At 45.5% G+C, this 26,588-nt stretch overlaps 1 protein-coding gene across 8 annotated transcripts in view; it reads left to right on the top strand.

Annotated features, from left to right (window-relative positions):
• TBCE (tubulin folding cofactor E) overlaps positions 1 to 26,588 on the top strand; it is a 114,370-nt gene that overhangs the window by 81,240 nt on the left and 6,542 nt on the right. For 7 of the 8 annotated variants that reach the window (XR_003905448.1, XM_029931544.1, XM_029931534.1 and 4 more), the window contains 12 exons: positions 2,697 to 2,882; positions 7,894 to 7,982; positions 12,307 to 12,406; positions 14,322 to 14,424; positions 15,583 to 15,659; positions 16,725 to 16,820; positions 17,329 to 17,393; positions 17,490 to 17,554; positions 19,468 to 19,623; positions 20,649 to 20,802; positions 23,155 to 23,223; positions 24,000 to 24,059. Coding sequence is in view for 7 of the 8 variants with exons in the window: in XM_029931544.1 (XP_029787404.1) it covers positions 2,697 to 2,882; positions 7,894 to 7,982; positions 12,307 to 12,406; positions 14,322 to 14,424; positions 15,583 to 15,659; positions 16,725 to 16,820; positions 17,329 to 17,393; positions 17,490 to 17,554; positions 19,468 to 19,623; positions 20,649 to 20,802; positions 23,155 to 23,223; positions 24,000 to 24,059 (1,220 nt within the window). In the remaining variant the exon portion in view is untranslated. Of the gene's footprint in view, positions 1 to 2,696; positions 2,883 to 7,893; positions 7,983 to 12,306; positions 12,407 to 14,321; positions 14,425 to 15,582; positions 15,660 to 16,724; positions 16,821 to 17,328; positions 17,394 to 17,489; positions 17,555 to 19,467; positions 19,624 to 20,648; positions 20,807 to 23,154; positions 23,224 to 23,999; positions 24,060 to 26,588 lie in introns of all 8 variants that reach the window. The other variant, XM_029931552.1, reaches the window with a different exon arrangement.

The raw sequence follows: 26,588 nt of genomic DNA on the forward strand, positions 1-26,588 counted from the left end.
ACACACACACACACACACACACACACACACACACACACACACACACACACACGAAGTGGGGGGGAGAGAGAGACAGACAGACAGGGAGAGAGAGGAGGGGGGGAGAGAGAGAGGAAGGGAGGAAGGAAGAGAGACAGAGATCATGACCTGAGCTGAAACTAGGAGTCAGACACTTAACCAACTGAGCCATCCAGGAACCCTGCTTTTTATGTTATGTTTGAGAAGTCCTAGCCAAGATCATCTCTAAAGAAGATCCCTTTGAACTCTTTAAAAATGATGCTAGCTGTATTTGAGAGGTCTCTAGAGAGAACTGCGTTATTTATTTATTTATTTATTTATTTATTTATTTTTACAACATGAACTTTTCCTAGGGCTAAAATGTAATATTTTCTAGGAAGCTTCCAGTAGTCAGTGTTCCTCTGATATCACAACATACTATAGAGACCCAGAACTTGACTGTGCTGGGACAGGGAATTTAATTTCCTGCACCTTCCTGCTCCTCTGTCTGTTGGCTTATTTTCAGCAGCGCACAGTCCAGATCTGCCCTTCCACTGTAAGACATTCCCTCTTCTGATCCCTGCCTCCGTTCAGCTGTCGCCCTGCGCCCTTCTCCCCTTTGTGGTAAAGCCCCTCCGGGCGAGAGTAGCCAGGGCCCCGTGTCCTCTCCCTTTCTGGAACTCACCCTCAGGCTGCCGCCTCCGTGCTCCTACCAGGGTCACCTTCCAGTTGCTAGATCTGGTGGCCAGCCTCAGCCGTCCCCTCGCGTCCGTCTGTAGCACTGGACATGGTGGTCCCCTTTCTTCACTGGCTTCCAGGACACCACACTCTGGGGCTTTAGCCACCTCTGGGCCATTTCTGCTTCCCTCAGACATCACTTCTGACTTGATCCCGAGTCTCTTTCCCATTGTAGTGCCCTCTGTGGCCCCACTTAAAAAAAGAAAAGAAAAGAAAAGAAAGTGTTGATATGAAACAAAATTTATCAGTATAAGTTTTCATCCATTAAAATTCTGATGACTTCTAGGAAGGTTTGATTTCTTTAAGAGTTAAAAGTTATGAGCCAAAATAGTGTTTATAATAATTTTTGGCCATTCATGTATTTTGTCATTTACTCTCTCAAGTGATCAAGTGATAATATTAACATTTTCCGCTGTTTTGCCATGCATACTTAGATGATCCTAAAAATAAGGTCTTGCTGCCATGATGTAATACTGGATGCTGACATTTAAGGGGTCCAAAGATCCACTTTGACTCTCTTGAAAAGCCTGACAGAGTGGTCATTACATAAAGTAATATTAGTATTTCCATTAAATCCTGCTAGAGAGTGTTACTAAAAATTACTCTAAAACCTGAAATTGTGGTAAATATCCTATATTTCTGTAGAATTCCTCCCACATTCTCTGTTTAAGCCCCATATTTAAGCTTTTAAAATGTATTTAGTTCAAGTTGTTTTTTTAAAAAGATTTTGTACCTAAGCCTTTACCCACAAATGTTTACATCTCTCAGTGTCCTTATTCAGTCTTTTTCTATCTGTAGCTATGACTCCTCTATAGGTCTGTCATGTATAATTTGGTTCAATTTTTAAAAATCTCAACATTATTTTGTGAGTAATCTTATTAAATGTTACAGCTTGAAGTTTTAATGACGATATCTGTCTGGTTTACTTTTAATAGTTCTTATTCAGCTGGGCTTTTTTTTTTTTATGGTGTTCAGAGTTCCTCAGTTACAAATAAATGCTATTATACAGATTCTTTGTAAGTGCAATTTTGTTTTTATTTTTAAATGATTGTCTGCTGACAGATTCTCAGAAGTATGATTATATAGTGAATAACCCTTAAAGTCCTTGAGGTGTTAGGATTTTTCTTTATTTTTTTTGCCAGTTTTGTTGAGAATAATTTCAGTATTTGATTTGCATTTCTTAATCAATTAGCAAGGTGAAACCTCCCCCTACGGATTTCATACTTCTTTCTGGATCATCTTGTGTGAATCGTCTATTCCTTACTTCTTGTCTGTTGACCTCTTGGGACTTGATACGCTTGTATAAGCCCAATCCTTTGATCAATCATATCGATTATACATTTGTGTATTATTTTCCTTTTATGCTGATTTTGATTTTTCAGCATAGAGAAAAACTTGCCAGCCTTCAGAACATTGCATTTATGACCATTCTGGTGGGTGATATTTTCTTTATCTTCTTTTTTTAAATTGTGTAATTGTTGGGGCACCTGGCTGGCTCAGTTGGTAGAACATGCAACTCCTGATTTCAGGGTTGTAGGTTCAAGACCCACATTGGATGTAAAGATTACTTAAAAAGATCTTTAAAAACTGTGTAATTGCTCCTATTTGCTACTAAATATTTATAAACAGATTTGTAAATGCAGACATTTTACATTCATGGCAGACTGAGTTTACAAAGGACTTAAAAAATTTGTCTTTATTTTATTTTGAGAGACAGAGTGTGATTAGGGGAGGGGAAGAGAGAGAGGGAGACCCAGAATCTGAAGCAGACTCCAGGCTCTGAGCTGGAGCCCGACACAGGGCTCAAACCCATGGACTGTGAGATCATGACCTGAGCTGAAGTTGAATGCTTAACCAACTGAGCCACCCAGGCGCCCCTACAAAGGATTTTCAGATGTGTCCTTGTGTTTAAATGTTCACATTGATGATATTTTATCTGTCCCATTTCATTTTTTTCCCAGGCACCCAACAGGAGGATCCTTTATTCGTCCAAACAAAGTAAATTTTGGAGTGGACTTTCTCACTGCAGTTAAGAATCGCTACATGTTAGAAGATGGACCAGAGGAAGATGGAAAAGACCAAATTGTTATAATTGGAAATAAACCTGTGGAAACTATTGGTTTTGACTCTGTCATAAAACAGCAAAGGTACGTAGAATTGATAAGGGCAGATCTGACTTTGACCATTTCATTACCGCTCAGGACTGAAGTTCACCCAACTGTGTGTTGACACTCAATACTTGGCTTCCAATCTGGTGTGCCTCCCTGCACAAACACAAATTGAAATCGGACGAATCTGAGGAATGAAGTCTTCAGGGAAACTAAAATTCTTAATTTAGCATAGGGCTCTTGGGCTTTTCTAGATTGGAATTAAAACATTAGATTGCCCTTATTAATATTTATACCAACTGTCCTGTATCATAAGTACCTTAGATTGACATGTTGGTTCTTTTTTGTGTCATGGTGACATTTCTAGCCGGTGACAAGTCAGAAATGGAAACCCAGTCTCACCAGCCTTGTGGTGTGCTGGTCCCATCCAGAACTGAGCTAGCTTGCATCTCTGGCCGCACCCCCTTTTCACCTGGGCTGCTTGTGAAATTGCAGAATCTTTGGTCCCGTCCCAAACCTGCATCAGAATGCCACGGGCTCTTGCTTTTAAGAAGGACCCCAGATTATGATGTGGCGGTCTGAGGGGCACCAAAGAATTCAGTGTAGAGCTGTGCATGCAAACATTCTGTTCTCTGAAACTCCGTGGACACTGTGGTTCTATGCAGAGAGCCTTTCTGCTCCCTCTAACGCCCTGTCTGAATCCAAGTGAGTAGAAGCTCATATTCCCACAAAGACACAAGTGTACAAGAACCTTCCAGGCTATGCAGGCTAAGTGATGGTCGGTGCTGTGCTGTTTGACCCTGACCTGGATGAGGTGGCTTCGTAGTGACCCCTGGTGGCCGCTCTGGAAAGGAGGTTTGTAGCCACTTGGCTTAGGCCTGAAGTCGGTTACTTTCTCAAGTAAAAGAATTAAACTGTGGTTTTGTTCAAAGTGTCTTTATGGGCTACCTTATTTAGCTGTTGTTACTGTTAAGATTTAACAATATAAAATTTAAAGTGCACATGGTGACGGCGTGGAAGAAAAAATTTCTTTGATGCCTCTGCTTTGTAGCACAGATGACCAGCATTAGCAACAACAGAAAACGCAGAGGAACAATCCAAATGTCTGTAAACCTATAACGGATAAATAGTGTTGTATTCTTTCAGAGGCATACTGGCAGCAGTGAACGTGGCCGAACAACAGTCCTGTGTAACCATGTGGGTGAAATCTCATAAGCAGAGCGTCCGGGAGTCAGACAGACACGAGGAAGGACACGTTGTGTGATGCTGTCCATATGAAGGCCAAAAACAGTTAAAACTGATCTGTAGTGTTAGAAGTCAGGATAGACCGTTCTGGGGGGAGGCAGAAGCCACTATCAAGGGTACAAAGAGCCCTTCCCGAGTCCTCGAAATGGAATATTTCCTCTTCTTTTTTCTCATTTCACTTTATTATTTTATTTATTTAAAATTTTTTTATTAAAAACATTATTTTTAATGTTCATTATTCTGAGAGAGAGAGAGAGAGAGAGATAGACCGAGTGTGAGCAGGGGAGGGGCAGAAAAAGAGGGAGACCCAGAATCTGAATCAGGCTCCAGACTCTGAGCTGTCAGCACAAAGCCCAATACCGGCTTGAACTCCCAGAGCCTGATATCATGACCTGAGCCGAAGTTGGTCGCTTAACAAACTGAGACACCCAGGCACCCCTTTTCTATTTTTTAAGTAGGCTCCACAGCCAATGCAGGGCTTGAACTCACAACCTTGAGATCTGGAATCATGTGCTCTACCGACTGAGCCAGCAGCGCACCCTGTACTATTTCTTGATCTGGGTGGTGGTTACCTGTGCGTACTCACTTAAGAACATAGAGATGTACTTATGTATATGTCGGCTAATGCACATACTTTCCTATACATAATTTTTTTTTCAATAAAAAAATATGTGAAAGAAAAACTCAGAATAAATTGAGAGTTTTAAAAAAGCAACAACTTGACTGCTAATCACAAAGCAGTTTACACTCATTGGTGAGAATTGAGGAACTATACATTTAACAAAAGGAGGTCACGCCTTCCTGCCTCCACCGAGAGATCACTGTCATGAATGCTTTTTGCTTTTTATCCTACTGGTTGACTTCGATTTGAAGAACTATGTGCTTCATAGGGTTGGACTTTTTGCTTTATTTTTTCTATTTAAAATGCAGATAATGAAAAAAGATGCCATATCGAGATCCTTTTACCTCAAAAGAGGCAGTTTCTTCTTCCTGAATGATCCCTTTCAGAGAATACCATGGCTCTGTGAATATTGACAAATTGCAGACTGAGTTTTCTCCCCTGGCTCTGAACAACTCTATAACTCGAGAATTTGGGGGGAATTGACCGTACTATTTGAGCATCATTGCATTCAGTAATTAGCCAGTGACTTTCTTGAAAATGACCAACACTGGGTTCAGATGTCCGCTAAGCCAACTTCTGGCTCTGACAGTGTTCTAGCTGTGAGAGATAGTATGCCTCATTCTAAGCCTGTTTCTTCATTTGTAAAACAGTACCTAAGCTGTTAGAGCCGTGGGGGAGAACAAGTGAGATTGTTCAGTGCTCTTCCATCATCTGTGTTACGGATGGAAAGAAACCTCTACTTTATCTCCTTAATAATATCCAGCTGACCGGCTCTGAGTTTGTACCACGAAGACTTAGAAAAACTGGATTTAAAAAAAGACAAACCAATATGTAAGACTTCTCTTACACGACTTTGGCTTTGGAGTGAGGTCTGTACTGAGACCTGGGATTCCAAGTTTTGGAGCAAGGTCCCCTGGGCACTTCAGAGAACTCCTGGGCAGGGCGGGTTATTTTTTATTTTAGAGGGAAACGGTGACCTCTGTTGGACACAGAGCGAGCTATTAGCTTGAGGTTATTCAGTTTCATGATATTCCTGCAGTTCCTTTTGTGGGTGTCCCATCCCTGCAAAGCTGGGTTTTTGGTGATCACTGTGATAAAAAGCAAGTTTCTCCTGAAAATCATCATGGAAACAAGAAATGGAGGTGGTGATGTCCAATCTGATTCTAAGGGTTGGGAAGTTGTGCAGGGCCCAGCTGACACTAAGGTCACAGGACGTAAATAGTTATTAAGTTATTTGGCCCTAACTACTTACTAAACGGAAACTGAGGTGTTTCCTTTGTCTCATGGGGATACTGAAAACATTACTGAAACACCAAGAGTGCTGTGAACCGAGCAGGTTTGGAAGACTCTGTGTTAGACCTTTGTTGCTGCCTTCCCCCCAGATTCTGATGATCATAATAGTAGGTGCCTTGCATCTTGATCTGAGTGTTTCCCCCGAAGGTTGTCAGTTTTTTATGATTTATTTATTTACTGTAAATGTTTTTTTTATTTATTGAGAGTGAGCGGGACCTAGGGAGGGACAGAGAGAGAGACACACACACACAGAATCAGGAGCAGGCTCCAGGCTCTGAACTGTAAGCACAGAGCCCAACACAGGGATCAACCTCATGAACTGTGAGATCATGACCTGGGCTAAAGTTGGATGCTCAACTAAGTCACCCAGGCACCCTTATTTTTATAAATACTTATACGAAATAACTTACTGTGTATCAGGCAGCATTCTGAGGTTTCACAATGCTACAACTCACTATACAGCATTTAAGATTATTTTTTTTTAAAAACCCACAATTTACCATCTTAACCATTTTTAAGTGTATAGTTTGGTACTGCTAAGTACATTCATTCACACAGCTGTCAACACCATCTATCTCCAGAACCTATTCACCTTCCCAAACTGAAACTCTGTTCCCTGTCAAATAGCAGCTCCTCATTTCCCTTCCCCCACCCCCAGCCCTTGGCAGCCACCATGCTGCTTTCTGTCTCTGCAAACTTGACTCTTCTAGTCAATGAGTAGAATCATTCAGTATTATCCTTTTGTGACTGGCTTATTTCACTTAGCGTGATCTCAGGTTTACCCACATTGTATTGCATTTCAGGCTGAGTAGTATTCCACTGTATGGATGTACCACAATTTGTTTATCCGTTCATCCATTGAAGGGCTCTTGAGTTGTTTCCACCCTTTGGCTCCTGTGGTAACGCTGCTGTGAATGTGTGTGCATGCCACAGCATTTTAAAGCTGTGGAATCAGAGGCCCAGAAGTTTTAACTTTAAGTCCAAAGGAAGTGGTGGAATTGGGCTTTGAACCCTGGTCTCCAGATTCCATGTTTTAGGTATTCTGAGGAGACTAGAACACGGGCTCGTTGAGTAGAGAACACAGATTCTCTGTACCTAAAAAGCAGCTTCAGAGATTATGTAGTAAAGCTGAAGGGACGCACGCTCTCCAGGATGTAACTGTAGAGAGACTTTGATGTGTGAGGTCAAGTACACAGCATGGTTGGGAATAATCTACATGTCAGCAGAGGAATAAATTGTGGTGTATAATGTATAAAACTGAGTGGCTCTAGGGTACATGGGTAGGTCTAGCTAAATCACTGCTGAACAGTATACTGTTGAGAAGGTTGGACGAGGATATCTGTTAGGATGCCATTTATATCAAATTTCATTATACATGAAATACTGTAATTATTTAGGGATATGAAAATGTGTGGTAAAGCTATTCAGTTCTTAAGTTTAAACAAGTGTTGGATCCTGGTTACCTATGGGGAGCAGAGAAGGAAGGAAAATGTTCTGGGAGGAACACAGAACTTTATTTCTGTTTGTAGTGTGTGTGATGCTTTTTTTTTTGTAGTTTATTTTTTTATGCTTATTTGTTTGAGAGAGAAATTGAGAGCAGGAGAGAGGGGCAAAGATAGAGGATCCTAGGCAGGCTTTGCACGGTCAGCACAGAACCCAATGCAGGGCTCGAACTCGTGAACTGTGAGATCATGACCTATGCTGAATTCAAGACACTCAACTGACTGAGCCACCCAGGCGCCCCTAAAGCTTTGTTTCTTAAAGTGGGAGCTGGGTGCTGGTATTTGTTATTTTTGGTGACTTTTGATATGTCTGAAAATCTTTTTAGGTTTTAAAGGGCCAGTGGACATGTACATGCTTATGCATATGTGTGAACTGTTTTTCATGCAGTCAGCTGAACAGGTTGCAAGAAATTTCTCTGAGGAGCTGCGTGGTGAATGGTGCCGGCGACAAAGGAGCAATTGCCAAAGCATGTCCTAGTATCCTTTTCACCAAGTGTGATGCTGGGTGCGGCCCTGGTGTCACACCCCGCCAGTCCCTTGCCTCGTGTCCATGGTCCCCAGCTTCCTTCCTAAGGGCGACTGCCTTTCACGGGGGGCAGTCGCTGCCCAGGTGAGTCATTCACCTTCACAGGCCCCTTTACCTGCACGTGAGACAGTGTACACGCCCCAGCCAGGGGAAGGTCAAGCAGAAATCTCTGGACGGGGCTCCTTAGGAGGGGCCAGACCTGGCTGGTGTCTGCCTTCTGCCCAGAGCCTTTGCCCCGCTCCCTGCCTTGAGCGTGGACAGGACACTGAGGGCCCAGCCGCCGTCCTGTGTGCAGATGACCACCCAGCACGGCCTGGGCGAACAGAGGAGGAGCGGGGCCTGACCGCATCCCGGGCCCCTGCGCTGGCCCTGCTGGACTGCCGCCTGGTGAGCAAGCTAACTCCTTTCTCCTGTTGCGGGCAGCTGCGTGTGCTGTCACAGTGCCTCCAAACAGACTTTCCCAGAGTTTGTAATCTTGTCTACCTTCTCCTAGAAGTGGTGTGTGCATCTGTGTGCGTGCGCGCGCGTGCGTGTTTGCTGTATGTTGCTTTCATGCCCACAACTAAAAATATGGGAGATAAGTTAAAATAATAAAAAACCTTGGGTGCCTGGGTGGCTCAGTTGGTTGAGCATCTGACTTCAGCTCCGTGATCTCATGGTTTGTGGTTCAAGCCCTGTGTTAGACTCTGTGCTGACAGCTCAGAGCCTGGAGCTGCTTCAGATTCTGTGTCTCCCTCTCTCTCTCTGCCCCTCCCCTGTTCCTATGCAGGAGCTCTCTCTCTCAAAAATAAACATTTAAAAAAAAAAACAAAACCTCCCACTGGCAAATGAGATACGTTTTCTCTTACTTAAAATATTTTTATTTTAAATTATTTTTGAAAGAACATGTGAGTGAAGGAACATGTGAGTGAAGGGAGAGAGAGAGAAAGAGAGAGAGAGAGAGAAAGAAAATCTTAATCAGGCTCCATGTTGACATGGCGCTCAATCCCAAGACCCCAGGATCATAACCTGAGCTGAAATCAAGAGTTGGAAGGATACTTAACTGACTGAGCTATCCAGGTGCCCCCACTTTCTCTAACTTTATGTATGCACGTATTTTTATTATGTTTAATTGTCAAGATGGATTCCATATAATGCCCAGTGCTCATCAACCACTTTCTCTAACTTTAAAAGGTCTTCTCACAAATCTTGAAGTTTCCCCAGTCTCCACCTAATAATTTATGCCAAAGATAGCAGTTTATGACCCGTGTTCGCTGCGGGAAGAGATGGCACAAGAGCAGCTCTCCTTGGCCAGCTCTTTCTAACTAGGTCTACAGTGCGTCCTTTGTGGTGACAGAAATTAGAGCAGAGCTCCCGGCCAGCGTGTTTGGGTGTCCACTCCCTCAGCCTGCAGGGCTGTCGGACCTGGTCACCTTGCCCACGAGCAGCCTTTCCCATCGGCCCCAGTGAACTGAACCAATGTGGTCCCTTCCTCCGCGGTTAGGGGAACCGAGGCAGAGTGTGTAGCTTGGTAAAGATGCCCCAGTGGCATCTGGAGCATTCTGTGATCTGCCCGGCCGGCTTCCCAATGATTTAGATGATCGTGAATTGGGTGGCACAAGATTTATTTTCAATATATCAGAAAAGATCTGGCCAGTAGGTGGGTTTGGGAATGTGGACCGTTGGGTTGCTCAGAGTTGTCAGCAATGTGCCAGAGAGGTGGCATCTCGCTTCTTCATGCGACTCTCTCGGGGACGGGGGGAGTGTCCCCCGAGACCAGAAGAGATGAGGTTTTGGGAGGTAATCAAGTCCCGGCCGATACTTGCAGATGTGGTGACGGATGTCTTGCACTTCCTGATTGAATTCCCACCTGAAGTGGCAGGTTTGCCTGTGTATCTAATCCAGTCATCCTTTTTGAGTGGCCACCTCCGAGGTTCCTCCCCGGGCCGGGAGGACAGGCCGCGGGAGGACCGGTACCCTGACCTTGCCTCTCCCGCCAGCTGGCTCTCCACGGGGCACAGGGTGAGCATGCGTGAGGGGGCGGTGCATGTGCTTGCGCATGCGTGAGTGCGGTGTGTGAAACTGTCAGATTGTTGGGCGTGGATTTCAGAACGCAGGTGTGCTCTGCGCAGACCAGCAGGTGTACTGACGATCCTGGCCTACGCAGTGAGGGAAGGATACTGCACTCACCCTTTCTAACCCACCCTGACGGCCTCCAGTCAGCAGCGTCATGGAAATGAAAGGTAGCTAGAGCTTGACTGTAGGTGTGAAAGCACCCGGCTCAGAGATCGGAGGGTGGTCCACACCCCCCAGTAGTTCCCATTTAAGTCAGAGACCAACCAAGACTTGGTAGTGGCCTGCAGAGCCCTTTGTGATATGGACTGGTCCCTGCAGCCCAGGCGACCGCATTTCCAGCAACCCAAGGCAAGCTGGAGCTCGCTGTCCCTGTCATAGGCCACACGCCTTCTAACCACAGGGCCGTTGCTCATATCATTCTCTTTGCGCGGAGGCTCTTCTCCAAGATGGCATTTCCTCATTTCCTGAGCTGCTCTGCTTAAGTGGCACCTTCACAGAGAAGGTGGTCTTCCATGACCAGTGTATATGGAATACCCACACACCCCTTTCCTCTGTCCTGAGCCTGTGTCTGTACCTGGCCCGCCGTCTCCCCCAGTGAGACTTGTGTTCGCTGCTATACTGCTGGCCCCCACACTTGTGGAAGAGATGAATGAATCACTTCCCACCATAGCAGTGTAGCATGCAGCATTCTCCTTTAGCTGGTCCAGTCCTGCTCCGAGCTTCTCTCCATCTCTCTGCCCCCGGGGGTTCTGCTAAGCTGTGCCCTTCTGGATGGCATGGCACTCCCCTCTAGCACTCAGCTCGGTGCCTTGTTCTTTCTGTCCTACTAGTTTATCCCCTGAATTCCCAAATCTTCCTTAGCACTATAGAACATGTCTCCGTGCTAGGCCCTGTTGTCTGTCCTGGAGATGTCGCTAATGATCGGGGGTTCCCGCAGTGCAGAGCAGAATGAGGCACCATAGGGGAAGGTGCATGCTGCTGCGAGGTCTTCCTCACTGTCATTGTTCTTTTTTCTCTTTTTGCTGGATAGCCTTAGAATGGTTTAGCATTGGTTATAACATTTGTTTCTTGTTTACTTGGTTGTAGATGTTTGTCTTAAGTTTGCAGTATATGAGGTAAACTTTTTCATTTCATTTTTTTAAGTTTATTAATTTTTGAGAGAGAGACACACAGTGTGTGTGGGGTGGGGGTGGGGGGTCAAAGAGAGAGGGAGACACAGAATCAGAAGCAGGCCCCAGGCTCTGAGCTGTCAGCACAGAGCCTGATGCGGGGTCAAACCCACGAATTGTGAGATCATGACTTGAGCTGAAGTTGGCCACTTAACCAACTGAGCCACCCAGGCGCCCCAGCTTTTTCATTTCTAAATAAAGTGTTGGCTGATTAATTAAAAAAATATTTTTAATGTTTATTTTTGAGAGAGAATGAGCTGGGGAGGGGCAGAGAGAGGGGGAGACACAGAACCCGATGTAGGGCTCGAACTCACAAACTGTGAGATCAGGACCTGAGCCAAAGTTGGATGTTTAACCAACTGAGCCACCCAGGCGCCCCTTTTAAAAAAATTATATATATATAAATGTTTCTTTAGTTTTGAGAGAGTGTGTGTGTAAGCTGGGGAGGGGCAAAGAGAGGGAGACACAGAATCTAAAGCAAGAGTTGGGTGATTTAAAAAGGTAAAAGTAGGGGCACCTGGGTGGCTCAGTTTTTTAAGTGTCCAGTTTTGGCTCACATCATGATCTCATGGTTCGTGGGTTCAGCCCCTCGTCAGGCTCTGTGCTGACAGCTCAAGTCTGGAGCCTGCTTCTGATTCTGTGCCTCCCTCTCTCTCTGACCCTCCCCTGCTCATGCTGTCTCTCAAAAATAAATTAAAAAAACAAAAATAATTTTTTTTTTTTTAAAAAGGTAAAAGTAGGGCATCTGCATGGCTCAGTTGGTTGAGCAAATGCTCTTGATTTCAGGTTAGGTCATGATCCCAGGGGTGTGGGATCAAGCCCCATGTCAGGCTCAGTGCTGAGCATGGAGCCCGCTAAAACTGTCTTTCTAAAATAAAAAAAATTTTAAGGTAAAAGTAGTATGTGCTTATGGAAGAGTTTCAAGCAGGCTAGAGGGTGTAAGTTTAGAAAAAAAAAAAAAAAAAGATCTATGCTCCAGAATTAAGAGGTAACTACTGTTGGGTCTTGCATGAATCTTTCTATATTACTCTTTCTTAACGTGCACTTTGAGATGTCAGAAAGGCAGATTTGTCACGCAACCTGTTGTCTTCATGGGACGAAGTCCTGGGTATTGCTGATCAGCTTGCACACCTGGAGGTTCTCAATCTCAGGTAAGAACTCTGGGACGTCCACGTGTCACCTGCTGTAAGACTCCCGAGCACTCCTCACTCCCTCACGACCTTGCCGGGGGAGGGAAGTGGGAGACAACTTGCTGGAATTTAAGTCTAACTGATTGTAACTTTTTCTTTTACCTGCTCTTTAATATTCTTTGGTTATTGTAGTTTTTCAAATGGTCACATGAGGTCACTCACTAATAGGGGTGTGTTTTACTTTTAATCTCTACACCCAACGTGGGGCTGGAACTCACGATTCTGAAATCAAGAGTCATGTGCATTATTGACTGAGCCAGCCAAGCATCCCTTTTTTGGGGGTGGGGGGGGTGGAATATATTTCACTTTTGATTGGCTGGGGGTGGGTTGGCCTGTTGAGTAAGGAGACCTTCATATTTTTTGTGAGCCTAACCATGAAGGATGTGCCATCTGGAGGAGTTGGTATTTGAGGAGTAGGAGAGGTGCTATGAACAGTGCTCATCTGGGGCATCTTGGCTGGCTCAGTGGAACGTGCAACTCCTGATCTAGTGCAACCCCACACTGGGTATAGAGATTACTTAATAGAATCACTTTAAAAAAAGGGGGGGCACCTGCGTGGCTCAGTCGGTTGAGCATCCAACTTTCGCTCAGGTCATGCTCTCATGATTCCTGGATTCGAGCCCCATACTGGGCTCTGTGCTGACAGCTAGCTCAGAGCCTGAAGCCTGTCTTCAGATTCTGTGTCTCCCTCTCTCTGACCCTTCCCTGCTCACGCTGTCTCTCTCCCTCTCTCAAAAATAAGTAAAACATTAAAAAAGAAAGTGCTTGTCCATTCTGAAGCTTCTAGCATTTAATTGCTTTTGGAATAAATAATTTCATTGGACTGATATTTCATTGAGTTCTGATAAGGATTTTCCATCAATCCAGGTGTTTCCCTGAGGCCACAGTTTTGCAGGCCTTTTCAAATAATTGCTTAGTTTCAGTCTCTGAACCTAATTTTCCAAGGGCTCAGCCAGGGATCCCCTTTGATACTCGAGCCAGCTTTACATATACAAGTGGGCTGTCCCTGGGTCAGGCAGATTCAATTATAGCAGATAGTCAGGCCTAAGTTAACTGTGCTTCCAATAGAGCAAAGGGTATAAGTTGACCTGCAGTGTCTCCTCTTCTGGAAACAATAGCTAAAATGTTTTAATGGTATCTTCTTTCAAAAAGACTGTCAGGGGGCACCTGGGTGGCTCAGTTGGTTAAGCATCCGACTTTGGGTCAGGTCATGACCCCATAATTCATGGGTTCGAGCCCCACATCAGGCTCTGTGCTGACAGCTCAGAGCCTGGAGCCTGCCTCAGATTCTCTGTCTACCTTTTTCTGCCCCTTCACTGCTCATGCTTTAAAAAATACAATAAACATTTAAAAATTTGTTTTAATAAAAAATAAAAAGACTATCAGGATGGAGTCCTTTCTGAGATGAGGATCATGAGAGAAAATTGAAAGGGTGATTTATTTGATCCATCCTAAAATGGTAAAGAGGGGCTTAGAGACTGTGGAGAAGCAAAATTATACCATCTGGTATAGCATATCAGTAGGACTAGTAGTCTGGACTTCCTTGGTTTTTAATTCCATTTTTTAATAAAATGTTTATTTTGAGAGAGAGCTTGAACAGGAGGGGGCAGAGAGAGAGAGGATCACAAATAGGCTCAACTCTCAGCACAGAGCCCAATGGAGGGCTTGATCCCATGAACTGCAGGATCATGACCTGAGCCAAAACCCAGAGTCAGAAGCTTAGCCAACTGATTCACCCTGGCACCCTTAAGTTCACCTTAAGGTTGAAATGAACCAAATTCCTCATATTTAATCCCAAATTGTTGCTTTCTGTGATTTGCACTAAGACCCACTGGAGAGCAGGCAATCAGCACATTGTGTTTCTTTTTCGACACAGTGAGAATAAACTAAACTTTCCCTCGGGTTCACCATCTCTAACCGGAAAGTTTCCTGCACTGAAGGTTTTAGTCCTTAACCGGACAGGAATAACGTGGGCCGAGGTAATCCTATTTCTTTGCTTTATTACTCAGAGATAGAAGTTAAATTCTTGGCTTAATAGGGAATTGAAGCACATCTGTGGCTTCATTTTAATCATCCTATTATCCAAATAATAGCATTCTGTAAACTGCCTCACAGAAAGGAATCGCAAAATAATTGTAGTGAAGTAGAAGTTTCTACCTTGGGATCCGTATTTTCTCTGTCGGCTCCTGATTTGTTCCGCTGTCTTTCTAGACGGTGGTGCTCCGTGGTGCTGTGCAGTTAACAGAGGCTGAACTTAGAAAGCCCTCAAGTTAGCTGTGGATTGGGCTTTTAGCTCGCCTGGTTTTCCCGCAAGTGCTCCCAGGCGGAGCTTCCGCAAGGTTCTCGCATCCTCTTCTTGTTCGCAGTTTGGCTCCTGCAGTCCGCTGTTCATCCTCTACAGCTGGGTTCGAAAGTGGGCTCGCCGGTCCTTGGCCTGGCAGCGTTTGGGATTCATATCTGGCACTACTGTTTTCTGTGCGAGGTTAACGGACCTCACACACCCAGAATATTCCTTTTCTGAACCAAGTGCCAATAAGCATAACCCTGGCGAAGTGGTGTGTCTATGAAATGCCACCGAGGCACCTCTCTCGGAGCCGAGTTGCCTCTGCCTGGTGCGCTTGTGTCCTAGGGCACCTTCCTGGTGAGTGCGTTCAGGTTTAGCACTGGGACAGGAAGGGCACTCGGAGCTCCGGGTGCTGGGGACGGTGGTGAAGTGAGGGAACTGAGAAATCAGGGTTGCTAAGTACCGGCTGATTAGCATTCCCTGTGCGAACCCGGGGTTGGCACTGAGCGTCGAGGAGGTGGTTGACAGCAAGCCCCTTCCTCTGGTGAAGCGAACTGTCCACGTCTGCGAATCCACGTAGTTCAGGATGCCAATGCCCCTGGATGGCGCATTCGTAGCTACCTTGGTGGGCTCAGGGTGCCCGATGTATATGCGGCCATGTCATTAAAACACAGCCCTTAACGTTTAAATTTTATCGCCCGTCCACTAGCACTCCTGGTCTGAATTAGAGGCTGCGACAGAGTGTCCGTAGGGCACTTTATTTCTCACACAGTAACTGAACTGAACGGATAGGGAGGGAAAGTAATAAACACCCGGGAGGAAACAACCAGCCTGACCGGAGTTTCCCTTCTAGGTGCTGCAGTGCGCCCCCGGGTGGCCGGTCCTGGAGGAGCTGTACCTCGAGTCTAACAATCTCTCCATTTCAGAAAGGTAACAAGGGTTCCCTTACACGCGTGCATCACCAGTCAGTCACCCTGAATAAATACATGATCTCCATTATACCCAACATGAATTGCTTTTAATATTTATTTATTTATTTATTTTGAGAGGGAGTAGGAGGGGGGAGGGGCAGAGAGAGAGAGAGAGAGGGGGAGAGAGAATCCCAAGCGGGCTCCACGTTGTCAGCACAGAGCCAGAGGTGGGACTTGATCCCATAGACTTTGAGATCATGACCTGAGCAGAAATGAAGTCAGACACTCAATGGACTGGTCCCACCCAGGGGCCACCGTCCAAGTTTATTGTTTTAAAGGATTTGCAAATAAGAATTGGAAAATGCTTATTACTCACAAATTAGAGTGTCAGATAATTTGTTCTAATTGAGGAAAAGCCAATTAGTGTGAAAGCCTTGAATCAAACATTTTGAAGGAAAGAACTTTATTACTTCATAGAAAGATAGTTAACTTCTGTTTCTAAATGGAGGTTTTGGAAGAAATGCTTTCCTCTGGATTCAATCCTGCACTGTAGGTAGCACTGTCTGTGGGAGATGGATGAACTAGAGTCTATGGAAAAGCTTAGCCCCCTTGAGTAACTTAAGTACGTGGTCTTGCCTTTCTCTTTTGTTGATATCATCAAATTACTATGTGAAATTAAATGCGAGCAAATTTATAACGCATTCCCAATGAAAGAATTCAAGCTAATGAGATTTTACTATATGGAATGATCTCATACAGGTGAATACAGGTGTTTTTAAGTTAAACTGTTTATTTGGAGATAATTTGAGGTTCACGTGCAGTTGTAAGAAAGAATGCCCAGAGCCCCCTTCCCCCCACTGGTGTGGTGTCACAGCCAGGATCCTGAAGGCCGTCCATCCATGGATAGGAAGGACACTGCCAGCACCACAGGGTCCCTCCTGTTGCCCTTTCACAGTCACAGTCCGTCCACTCCTGCCCCCTTCTTCTCCTTTATACCAAATGCAGGGATTTTAAAAGCCATTGATCTTTGAAAACAAGTAAGAGATTAAATATTCATGTTGAAACACTTTGATTTTCCACACAGGCCAGTGGGTGTTCTACAGACAGTCAAGTTATTAGACCTTTCCTCGAATCCATTAATTGATGAAAATCAGCTGTTCCGAATAGCATATTTGCCCAGGTAATTTGCTCCTAAAATGCCAATACAACTGTGCTTAGGGAATTTTTAGTGACTGGATCAGAGGCTGTGTGTGCTTGCTCAGGCAGGCCTCACACCTGAGCCATTCCCTTTGGGGCACTTTGCTTGGAATTCACGTAGAGGAGGTACTTGTGAGCCATAGTCTGTGTCTGTCCTAGATAGTTGAGGAAAGGGTAATTTGGCCCTCGTGCTGAGGTCAGAAGTCTTCATTCACTAAGCTTTGGGAAGTCAGACCACGTCTCTTTCATCTTGAGACCCGTTAGCACGTAGCACAGCCGTGGGCACCAGGAGCAGTTCGGTGACCGGGGATCCCTCCCGACTCAGCGTGAACAGTCCTGCTGCGCGCCCTAAGCCAGACCCTCTGGTTTCTTAGCCTTTCACGAGGCATGAGAACCTAGGGCGGGGGAAGAGAATTACAAACCTGGTCTGGTTGACCACCTATAGCATTTTGTATTGTTCCTTGTAATCAATGTAACATTTTAAATTTCAGATTAGAACAACTAATCCTTTCTGACGTTGGAATTTCTTCCATACATTTTCCGGATGCGGGAACTGGTATTTGAGATCATTCACTCAACTCCCCCCGCCCATTACCCCATACTTGAGCTCTCTTTCACTTCTGCTGTGTAACTTAATTCTCCTTTTTTCCAGGGTGCAAAACATCAATGTTTCCTTCCTTGCAGTACCTTGTAGTCAATGACAATCAGATCTCACAAGTAAGAGCTCCTCCACAGTGTGCACTCTGCATCCTCACTCACCTCCACGCTCCTGACCGAGTTTCAGGTTCCTTCTATTAAAAATATTTTACTTTAAAAATACTCTTTATGAAGTATTTAAATTTTTTTAAATGTTTATTTAATTTTGAAGAAGAGAGAGACAGAGGATGAGTGGGGAAGAGGCAGAGAGAGAGAGAGAGACACAACACACACACAGAACCTGAAGCAGGCTCCAGGCTCTGGGCTGTCAGCACAGAGCCGGACATGGGGCTTAAACTCACACTCTGTGAGATCATGACCTGAGCTGAAGTCGGATGCTCAACCAGCTGAGCCACCCAGGCGCCCCTGCAGTTTTTAGCTTTAATTCCAGTGTCGTTAACATGCAGCATTGTGTCCATTTCGGGTGCACAGTACAGGGATTCACCATTGTTACATGGTGCCCCGGGCTCATCGCCATACATGTGTTCTTAATGCCCATCACGTGTCCCACCCCCACCCCCGCCCCTCTGGTGACCAGCAGTTTATTCTCTATAGTTAAGACTCTGTTTCTTAGTTTGTCTCTCTTTTGTTTTCCTCTGTTCATTTGTTTTGTTTCTTAAATCCCACATGAGTGAAATTATACATTATTTGATTTATTTCACATAGTATAATACTTCCTCGCTCCATCCATGTTGTTGCAAATGGCAAGATTTTATTCTTATGGTTGAGTAATATTTTACTCTATACATATGAATATATGCACCACATCATCTTTATCCAGCCATCTATCCATGGACACTTGGACTGCATCCATGATTTGACTCTTGTAAATAATGCTGCAGTAAACACGGGTGCATGTATCCCAAAGCTAGTGTTTTTGCATTTTTTTGGGTAAAGACCCAGTAATGCAATTACTGGATTGTATGGAGTTCTATTTTTAACTTTTTGAGGAACTTCCATACTGTTTTCCACAGTGGCTGCACCAGGTTGCATTCCCACTGATAGTTCATAAGGGTTCCTCTTTCTCCACATCCTCACCAACACTTGTTGTTTCTTGTGAGTTTGCTTTTAGCCGTTCTGACAGGTGTGAGCTGATCTCCCACTGGAGTTTTGATTTGCATTTCCCTGATGATCCGGGATGTTGAATATCTTAGCTTGTATCTGTTGGCCATCTGAGTGGGTTCTTTGGAGAAATGTGTTCATTTCTTTTGCCCATTTTTAATTGAATCACAGTGAAACCTTGGTTTGCGAGCATAATTCATCCCAAAAACTTGCTTCTAATCCAAACTACTCATCTATCAAAGCAAATTTCCAGAACCACTGCCTCAGTTGTGATCACGTGATGTTCGGCCTCACGTCCGACTCGTATTGCAAGACATTGCTCATTTATCAAATTAAATTCATTAGAAAAGTTTGCTCGTCCTGTGGAACACTCACGGAACAAGTTCTTCGCAACCCAAGGTTTTCCTGTATTTGTCTTTTGGGTGTTTGGTTTTAGAAGTTCTTTACATATTTCAGATACTAACCCTTTATTGGATATGTCATTTGCAATTATCTTCTCCCATTCTGTAGGTTGCCTTTTAGTTTTGTTCATGGTTTCCCTTGCCGTGCAGAAACTTTTTATTTTGCTGTAGTAAAAATATATTTTAGGTTGAAAGACAAATGCTTCCTCAGGGTGAAAGTCTTCAGAAACCCCCAAAATACTAACAAAGAACCTAGTTTAATTCGCACGTAGTCAGACTGTCGTTTTACACAGCACAGGTCTAGAGTAAAAGCACACAGTCTTCCTAGGGGGTGCTCGGTGTGTTGGGCAGTCCTGTGCCGCAGCTTGGAACTAGAGAGTCTTGCTTTCCTCTTGCTGATTTAGTTCAAGTCATCAGGAAAGTAGCCTGAAGCAGGCTTATTTTCATGGATTTTCTTCTGCTGGGTTTCAGTGGTCATTTATCAACGAGCTGGATAAGTTACAGAGTCTGCACGCTCTGTCCTGCCTAAGAAACCCCCTGACTGAAGGAGACAGCGGGGGAGCTCAGACCACACGTCAGTTCATTATCGCCAAAATCAGTCAGCTGAAGACCCTGAACAAATGTGAGGTGAGCACTTAGTATCATTATGGTGTATTTTTGGGTGGTTTATTTTGAGAGAGCACGTGTGTGAACTAGAGAAGGGCAGAGAGAGGAGAGCAAGAAAATCCCAAGCAGGCTCCACGCTGTCACCAGAGCCCTGTGCGGGGCTCCAACTCCCAAACCGTGGGATTATGACCTGAGCTAAGATTAAGAGTCAGACGCTTAACTGACTGAGCCCACCCCCACCCCCACCCCCACCCCCAGGCGCCCCTGAATCTTGTGAAGGGTTCAGATGTAGTTTTCCTCCAAGTGGTAAAATTCTGTCCTTGCCTGTTCTGAAGATGTGTTTGCTTCCGACTCCCCAGGAGGTAGCGTTACCCGGGTGAGAACAGGGGAGGTTGCTCAGCTGTTACCCAGGTGAGGACAGGAGAGGTTGCTCAGCCGCTTGGGGGAGGACGGACACTTTCGGGCACTGGCTCCTTTCCCGGGGGAGCACAGGCAGCAAGAAGGCAGAGCGCAGAGCGCACCCTCTCCGCAGCCCCTGCCGTCCGCCTGCAGTACCTGCTCGTCCGGGGCGGGGGCGCTGCCGCAGCCAACACGCCGCTCCTGGACCAGCCCTCACGGAGAAAAGCCCAAGACTGAAATCCCTTTTTCTTCTGCAGTAAACTCCACAATTCGGTCCGTGCTCACAAGGAAAGGTAAAGCTATCGTGACGCACTGTCCCTCTCGATTTGGTTATTCTGTGTGTGTGAACACTGGAGGAAGGACAGGGTACAAAATGCAAACACTCATTAGGCAAACACTCGAACGGGGCACCTGGGTGATTCCGTTGGTGGCGCAGTGGAGCCAGCTCTGCTCGGGTCATGATCTCTTGGTTTGTGGGTTCCAGCCCCACGTCGAGCTCTGTGCTGACAGCTCAGACCCTGGAGCTGCTTCGAATTCTGTGTCTCCCTCTCTCTGCTGGTCCCCCTTGTTTATTACCTCTCAAAAATAAACAAAACAAAAAAAAAAACCCCACCTTAACAAACCTGTTCTTACTCACATTAATATAGATTCTCTCAGAGGAAAGGCGTGGGGCTGAGCTTGACTACCGAAAAGCATTTGGAAATGAATGGAAAAAGGCTGGCGGACATCAGGATCCTGACAAAAACAGACCAAATGAAGAATTCCTTGCAGCCCATCCCAGATACCACTCGCTCTGCCTGAGTATGTACGTGAGGCCCTGTGCCTCCCCCTACCCCCGTTTTTCTCCTCTGGGGCCCTTGTAGTCCTCTGAATAGCTGACAGGTGCTTTCCCGGGGGCTCTGGTGAGTTGGGAGCAAGAATTAAACCGCCACCTTCAGGGAAGAGCAGTCAGCTGCTGGCTGCTCAGCAGAAGGAACCCTGAGGGCCTGCGGACTCCTGGAGGGGAGAGGTGGGTGTGCAGGGGGGAGAGCGGCTGGGAGGTGCAGGTTCTGTCCGCAAACTCACCCGACTCCCCACTGCCTCGTCTAAGGGGGGCAGGAAGCGCTCCAGGGATCTCGACTCTGGTTGTAACAGAGGGCATTTTAAAACTTAAGGGGCAACAGAGTGGCTCAGTCACCTAAGCGGCCCTTGGTTTCAGCCCAGGTCATGATCTCACAGTTTGTGGGTTCGAGCCCCACGTCATGCTTTGTGCAGAAGGAGAGGAGCCTGCTTGGGATTCTCTCTCTGCCTCCCTCGCTGCCCCTCCCCTGCTCACACTATCTCAGTCTCTCAAAAATAAATATATAAGTGTAAAAAAAAATGAACAGATGTTAAGGTAGAACTTGGACATTGGTATTTAAGCTCCCAGCTAATTCTAACGTCCAGGAAAGTCTGGACAAGCGCACAGTACTTGCTCAAGCCCTTGGTCCCGAGTGCTCCCCACACGCCTGTTCCCTGCCAGTATGGGCACTGGGCACACAAGGTGCTCCCTTCCCTTCGCCACCCTGGGTCCTCAGGCATTGAAGGCATGACTTCATGATTCTTTGTCCATGATGTAACTTTCCATTTTGTTCTGACTTCATTATTACTCCAAATTTCACTTTTATGTGGTTTTTTTAATATATGTATTTCTTAATGCAAGAAGCTTACTGCTTCAGGATGGAACATTGTCTTTGAGGAAGAAAGGCTGCCTACGGGAATTGCTTTCAAATCACCCTATTAGCTGGCCCAGTTTCCTGGGCACCTTAGGTGAATTCTGGAGCACTTGGGGAGGGGACAGGAAGGGAAGGTTCCAATGCATTCCCACACATACGGCTCAGTATTTCACACCAGAACGCTTCAAGACAAAAGCACAGATACTTGGGGATATTTCTAGAAATACAGTCTCTGGTTGGGCCAGTAGAAGTTCGAGCAGGAGGGTACAGCTTTCCCAGGCCGGGGAGGTGCATGTGCCCAGCCTGGTGTCACGTGCTCTGGCTGAGACTCGAGGGTGTCCCATGCGATGTGTCCCAGGTGGCATCAGGCTTCTCTCCCAGGACCCAGAAGGCGAGGTGCCCAGAGTCTAGTTCCAGCAGGTCCAGGGTTCCCTGAAGGGTGGACCATGTCGGCGGAAGAGGGTGGGGGAAGGAGAGAGCCAGGAATTTCTTTATGATGACCAGGTAGGCATCTCTGCACTGACCTGAGAGCTAGCTTTATTTATGGAAAAAAGTGTATGGGGTCATTACAGAATTGGCATTTACCTTAGACAATGATTTCTGATGGTAAATTTCTTTGGTATGTAAAAATGTTCCAGAACATAGATTGGTAGAAAGCTCATGCATAATCCTTCTCAAAAGTGATTGATGTAAGTGACTTAGGTGCCTATCGTATGGGGAAGGAAAGGATCTTCAGCATTTAAATACAAGACAATGTTTTTAGCACAGCAAAGGCAAAAGTTAGTTCTTTGTGGGCAGGGGTCAATAGCCTGTTTGCTTAAGAGGAAGTATAAGAAAAACAGGATTCTCAGGAAATGCAATGTTTGCTCTCATAATCACAAAAGAAGTTCCTACAATAAATTCCTTCACAAGGTGCAATCAGCATATTTTAGGATAAGGGGCAAGTCACTCCTGATACCAGTCAGCAAGGTGCCTGGGGGTCGGTGCTCAGGCAAAAACAATTGAGTGGGGGATAGACATCGGTCACCATCTGGCAGCGGGAGGCCTTGGAAACCTGCCTTACCTCACAAGGAGTTTTCTCAACTTAGTGAGTTCAGAAATTGGCTTCCAACAGCAACGGAATTGTTAGCAAAGGTGAAACTTTGAATAAGTGTCTGAAGTGTCTGAAAGCCCAGCCTCGGGTTGCCAGCTCGGGTCAGGGCACCACCTGTCTGTGTGGACCAGTGACCGCGCACAGCTGACGGAGGGCCTGGACTTGCACGCAGTTGCCTTCCACCCTTACTAAAAATAAGCAAATGAGCAACCGAATAAAAGAAACCCGCTGCAGGGTTCGCCCAGCAGCTGCTGCGAGGTTTATCCTGGGAAGGGAAAAGGCTACGTGAACACTTAACCTATTTGTGTTTTTAATTCCGGCGACCTCAGATTTCTCATTCATCCTTCTTTATTTCTTCTTATGCAGAGTATGGTGCACCCGAAGACGGGGAACTCCAAACACAGCAGCCGTTTCTGCTCAAAAACCAGCTGCTAAGTAAGAACCTCACACTCAAAGAGCGCGTATTTGTATTCGTGACCTTAGGTGCAGAAACAGATAATGATGAGCTGTTAGGGATTGTGTCTCTTAAGTAAGTACCTAAGTGAGTACTTCAGTTTTTAGAGAAATAACGAATTCTCAAGCCTACCTAAATTCTTGTATTGGGGGGGCGCCTGGGTGGCCCAGTCAATTAAGTGTCCAACGTCTGCTCAGGTCATGATCTCACGGTTCATGGGTTTGAGCCCACACCCGGCTCTGTGCTGACCGCTCCAAGTCTGGAGCCTGCTTTCTGCTTTGGAGTCTGTCTCCCACCCCCTCTGCCTCCGACCCACTCACGCTTGGCTTCTTTCTCTCTTTCTCAAAAATAAACATAAAATTTTTTTTTAAATTCTTATATTGCACATTTTGGTAAATCTCATGCTTTCAACTCAATTGTGTCACGAATGGGCAGTATGTGATAAGTGAACGGACATGTGGTTTGCAGATGTGACTCTTCTTACACGGGGACGCACAGCCGACTTCTCAGGAAAGCACTAAGGGCAGAAGGGAAGGCATTAGCCTGTTGGTCCAGCTATTTTTGTGTTGTTGTCAGTCATTCTGTGAAGTACTAACCGAAGGAATTTTCCACACCAGTACGGCCTGTTCCTTTATCAGGATTTGAGCCAAGCTGGACTGGACAGGCGTTACCATTTGTCGGCTGCTGCCAACGTGCGTGTGTAATTTAAATCCTTACTACAGTAGGTCTCAATCACTCTTTCCTTTTTTCCTTCAAGCACTGCAGATAAAATATCCTAATCAAGTTGATCAGAAAGTCACAGAAAAACAACTGCCAGGTAAGAGAAAGACTTTTCCGCTACTTACGCTTGTGAATTGCTGGCCTAGCAGGTGGCTGGAAGGAAAGTACCTGAGCTTGTAGACCTTACTGGTTTTCACTAATCTTATCATCTAAAATACAGCTGATCATGCTAGAATCATCCCCCCCAGAAACGAGAGTCTCCCGTGACCACATCAGCTTAGGTAGGAAAGTCCTGTTCAGCCGGAAGCCTTGCTGCCATTACACCTGCAGCCAGAGGCCTGAGGCCTGGACTGGCCTGACCTTCCCCCGCCCACCTCGGTTTAATTCTGATTGTCGCTCTGCTCCGGAGACCGTTTCACGGGGTTTGGGGTCTGTCTCACCTTCACTCCACAGAACAAGAAACGTGTCCTAGGGCCCGATCTGTGAATTATTTGGACACGTGTGACTTCTCATACACTCAACTCCTTACCAATCAGGAGTCCCTGCAGAAAGTTCTCGGACATGGTCTTTTAATGGAAACAGTGAAATGGTTTTCTTTGGAAAAGCTACTTGAGAATTCGGTCCAAATATTAGTGTTACTGGAACTGAATTCATTTTATTCCAAAAATACTTCTGCGTCAACAAACTAGAATGATCTAAGTGACCCTAAGCTTAGAAAAAATTGCAGCCCATCTTTTGAGTATACTGTGAATTCTCAAAATTAAGCTTGATTACATAGTTGAATAGTAATATCAACAGGTTAAATTTAGAGCAGTGAGGATTTGCCTAAGAAACGGAATGTAGATCACCATAAATAACTCTAGTAAAATATTTTTCTTTGTTTGCCTATCAGTGCAGTAAATTCACATTTACTTTTCAGTTAATTTTTTATCAAATCCTACAAGCTCACAGTATCAGTTACAGAAGGGTTTGTGTTCACAGGGCACTTTTCTGACGGATAACTGTCACTGATTTCCAGTTTACCAGCACTGCTCCATTTTTGTAAGCAAGCTAATTTCTCTTCCTGTGATCTGTAATTCTGCTGCTAGATCACCGTGAATTAAAAGTAGTGGCTCCCTTCAGTTCTGTTTTCAAACTTACGTACTGTCACTAAAGGCTCTCAGGGGGCACCCCAGAGCTTTTTGTGAATGTAGTTGGCTCCGGATGCGTGTTCGTTTTGCCCTTCACTTTCCAGATCCATGAAATCAGCTCATGGGGATGTTATCAGTAAGGACTGTTTGCTCAAGAATGTTGTTAGACCTGAGCGAAGCTTTCTATTTAAGGGCTTCTTTGGGAAGGGGAACCAAGCTCCATCGGTCAAGGACTGTGACTCTGGTTCTGGGCTGGTGGTAACAGTGTGGCCTCACCCTCTCCTCTTCCACCCTCCACACCTGTGTCCCAGTTCTGAGATCTGGTCGCCCCTGCCCCCCCCAGCACACCCCGTGCTCATGCTCTGATGTGTATTAATCTTCAGGTGGACCCAGCAGAGAGCAGAATCATCCATAGAAATTATAGTGATAATTACGGCTTCAAGCAATACAGAATCTTGAGTCCTGTATTCTCGAAACTCGGCAGCAAGCCAACGATGACGGCAGTTCTTGCTATTTATTTCTATGCCACATGCTGTCAGTACCTAACCACTAATGTAACTTTTTAAAGAGTGTTAATAAGGAAACGTAAAATACCGCAACATCCTTCTTTTGCCCCTCAGATTAACAATACATACACAGTATGGCCAAGCATCCTACCTTGTAGCCCTTGTAAGGGTAAAATTAAAAACAAATGTTCACCAGTGGAGAAATAAATGGTTGAATAAGTTTAGGCAGGACCACGCGTTGCAGTATTGTGGATCATAAAGGAGAATGAAGTAGGTCTAGAGCCGCACTCTCCAGTATGACTGCCACGAGCCACAATTTAACTTCATTAAGTTGAAATAACAGAATTCAGTTCCTGAGTCGTGCTCCCCGCACTTCAGGTGCTCACTAGCCACGCAGAGAGGCTGCGCTGGGCCGTGCGGGTCTAGGGGAACTGGCGTGAAGGGATAAAAGACGGACCACCGGAGATGAAACCTGTCCATCCTTCTAGAAATGGAGGAATGCCTGGAAGCATATACCCGTTAAACTTAAAAACAAATTTTTTTTAATGTTTTATTTTTTAAGAGTGCGTAAGCAGAGGAGGAGCAGAGAGAGAGGGAGACACAGAATCCCAAGCAGGCTCCAGGCTCTGAGCTGTCAGCACCGAGCCTGATGCTGGGCTTGAATTCACGAACCGTGAGATCATGGCCTGAGCTGAGGTCGGACACTCACCGGACTAGGCCCACCCAGACACCCCGCCCCGTTAGACTGGTAACAGTGGTCACCGGGAGGTACAGGGCCAGTTACCACCTCTACATTTTCTGAATGTTAAGACAGTCCTGTTACTTTCACATTATAAATGGTATTGTTATTTAGAGTATTATATGCAAATTGCTGTCCTTTTCTAAAGACACAGTGTGAGTAGACAAATTTCTTAGTAGGATTATTTTACGATCAGACTTTTGTTTCTGATGGGAGTTAGGAATGTGTCTTTTCCTGTTGCTATGAAGGAG

The sequence above is a fragment of the Suricata suricatta genome, chromosome 2 (genome assembly GCF_006229205.1).
Source record: "Suricata suricatta isolate VVHF042 chromosome 2, meerkat_22Aug2017_6uvM2_HiC, whole genome shotgun sequence".
Lineage (NCBI taxonomy): Eukaryota > Metazoa > Chordata > Mammalia > Carnivora > Herpestidae > Suricata > Suricata suricatta.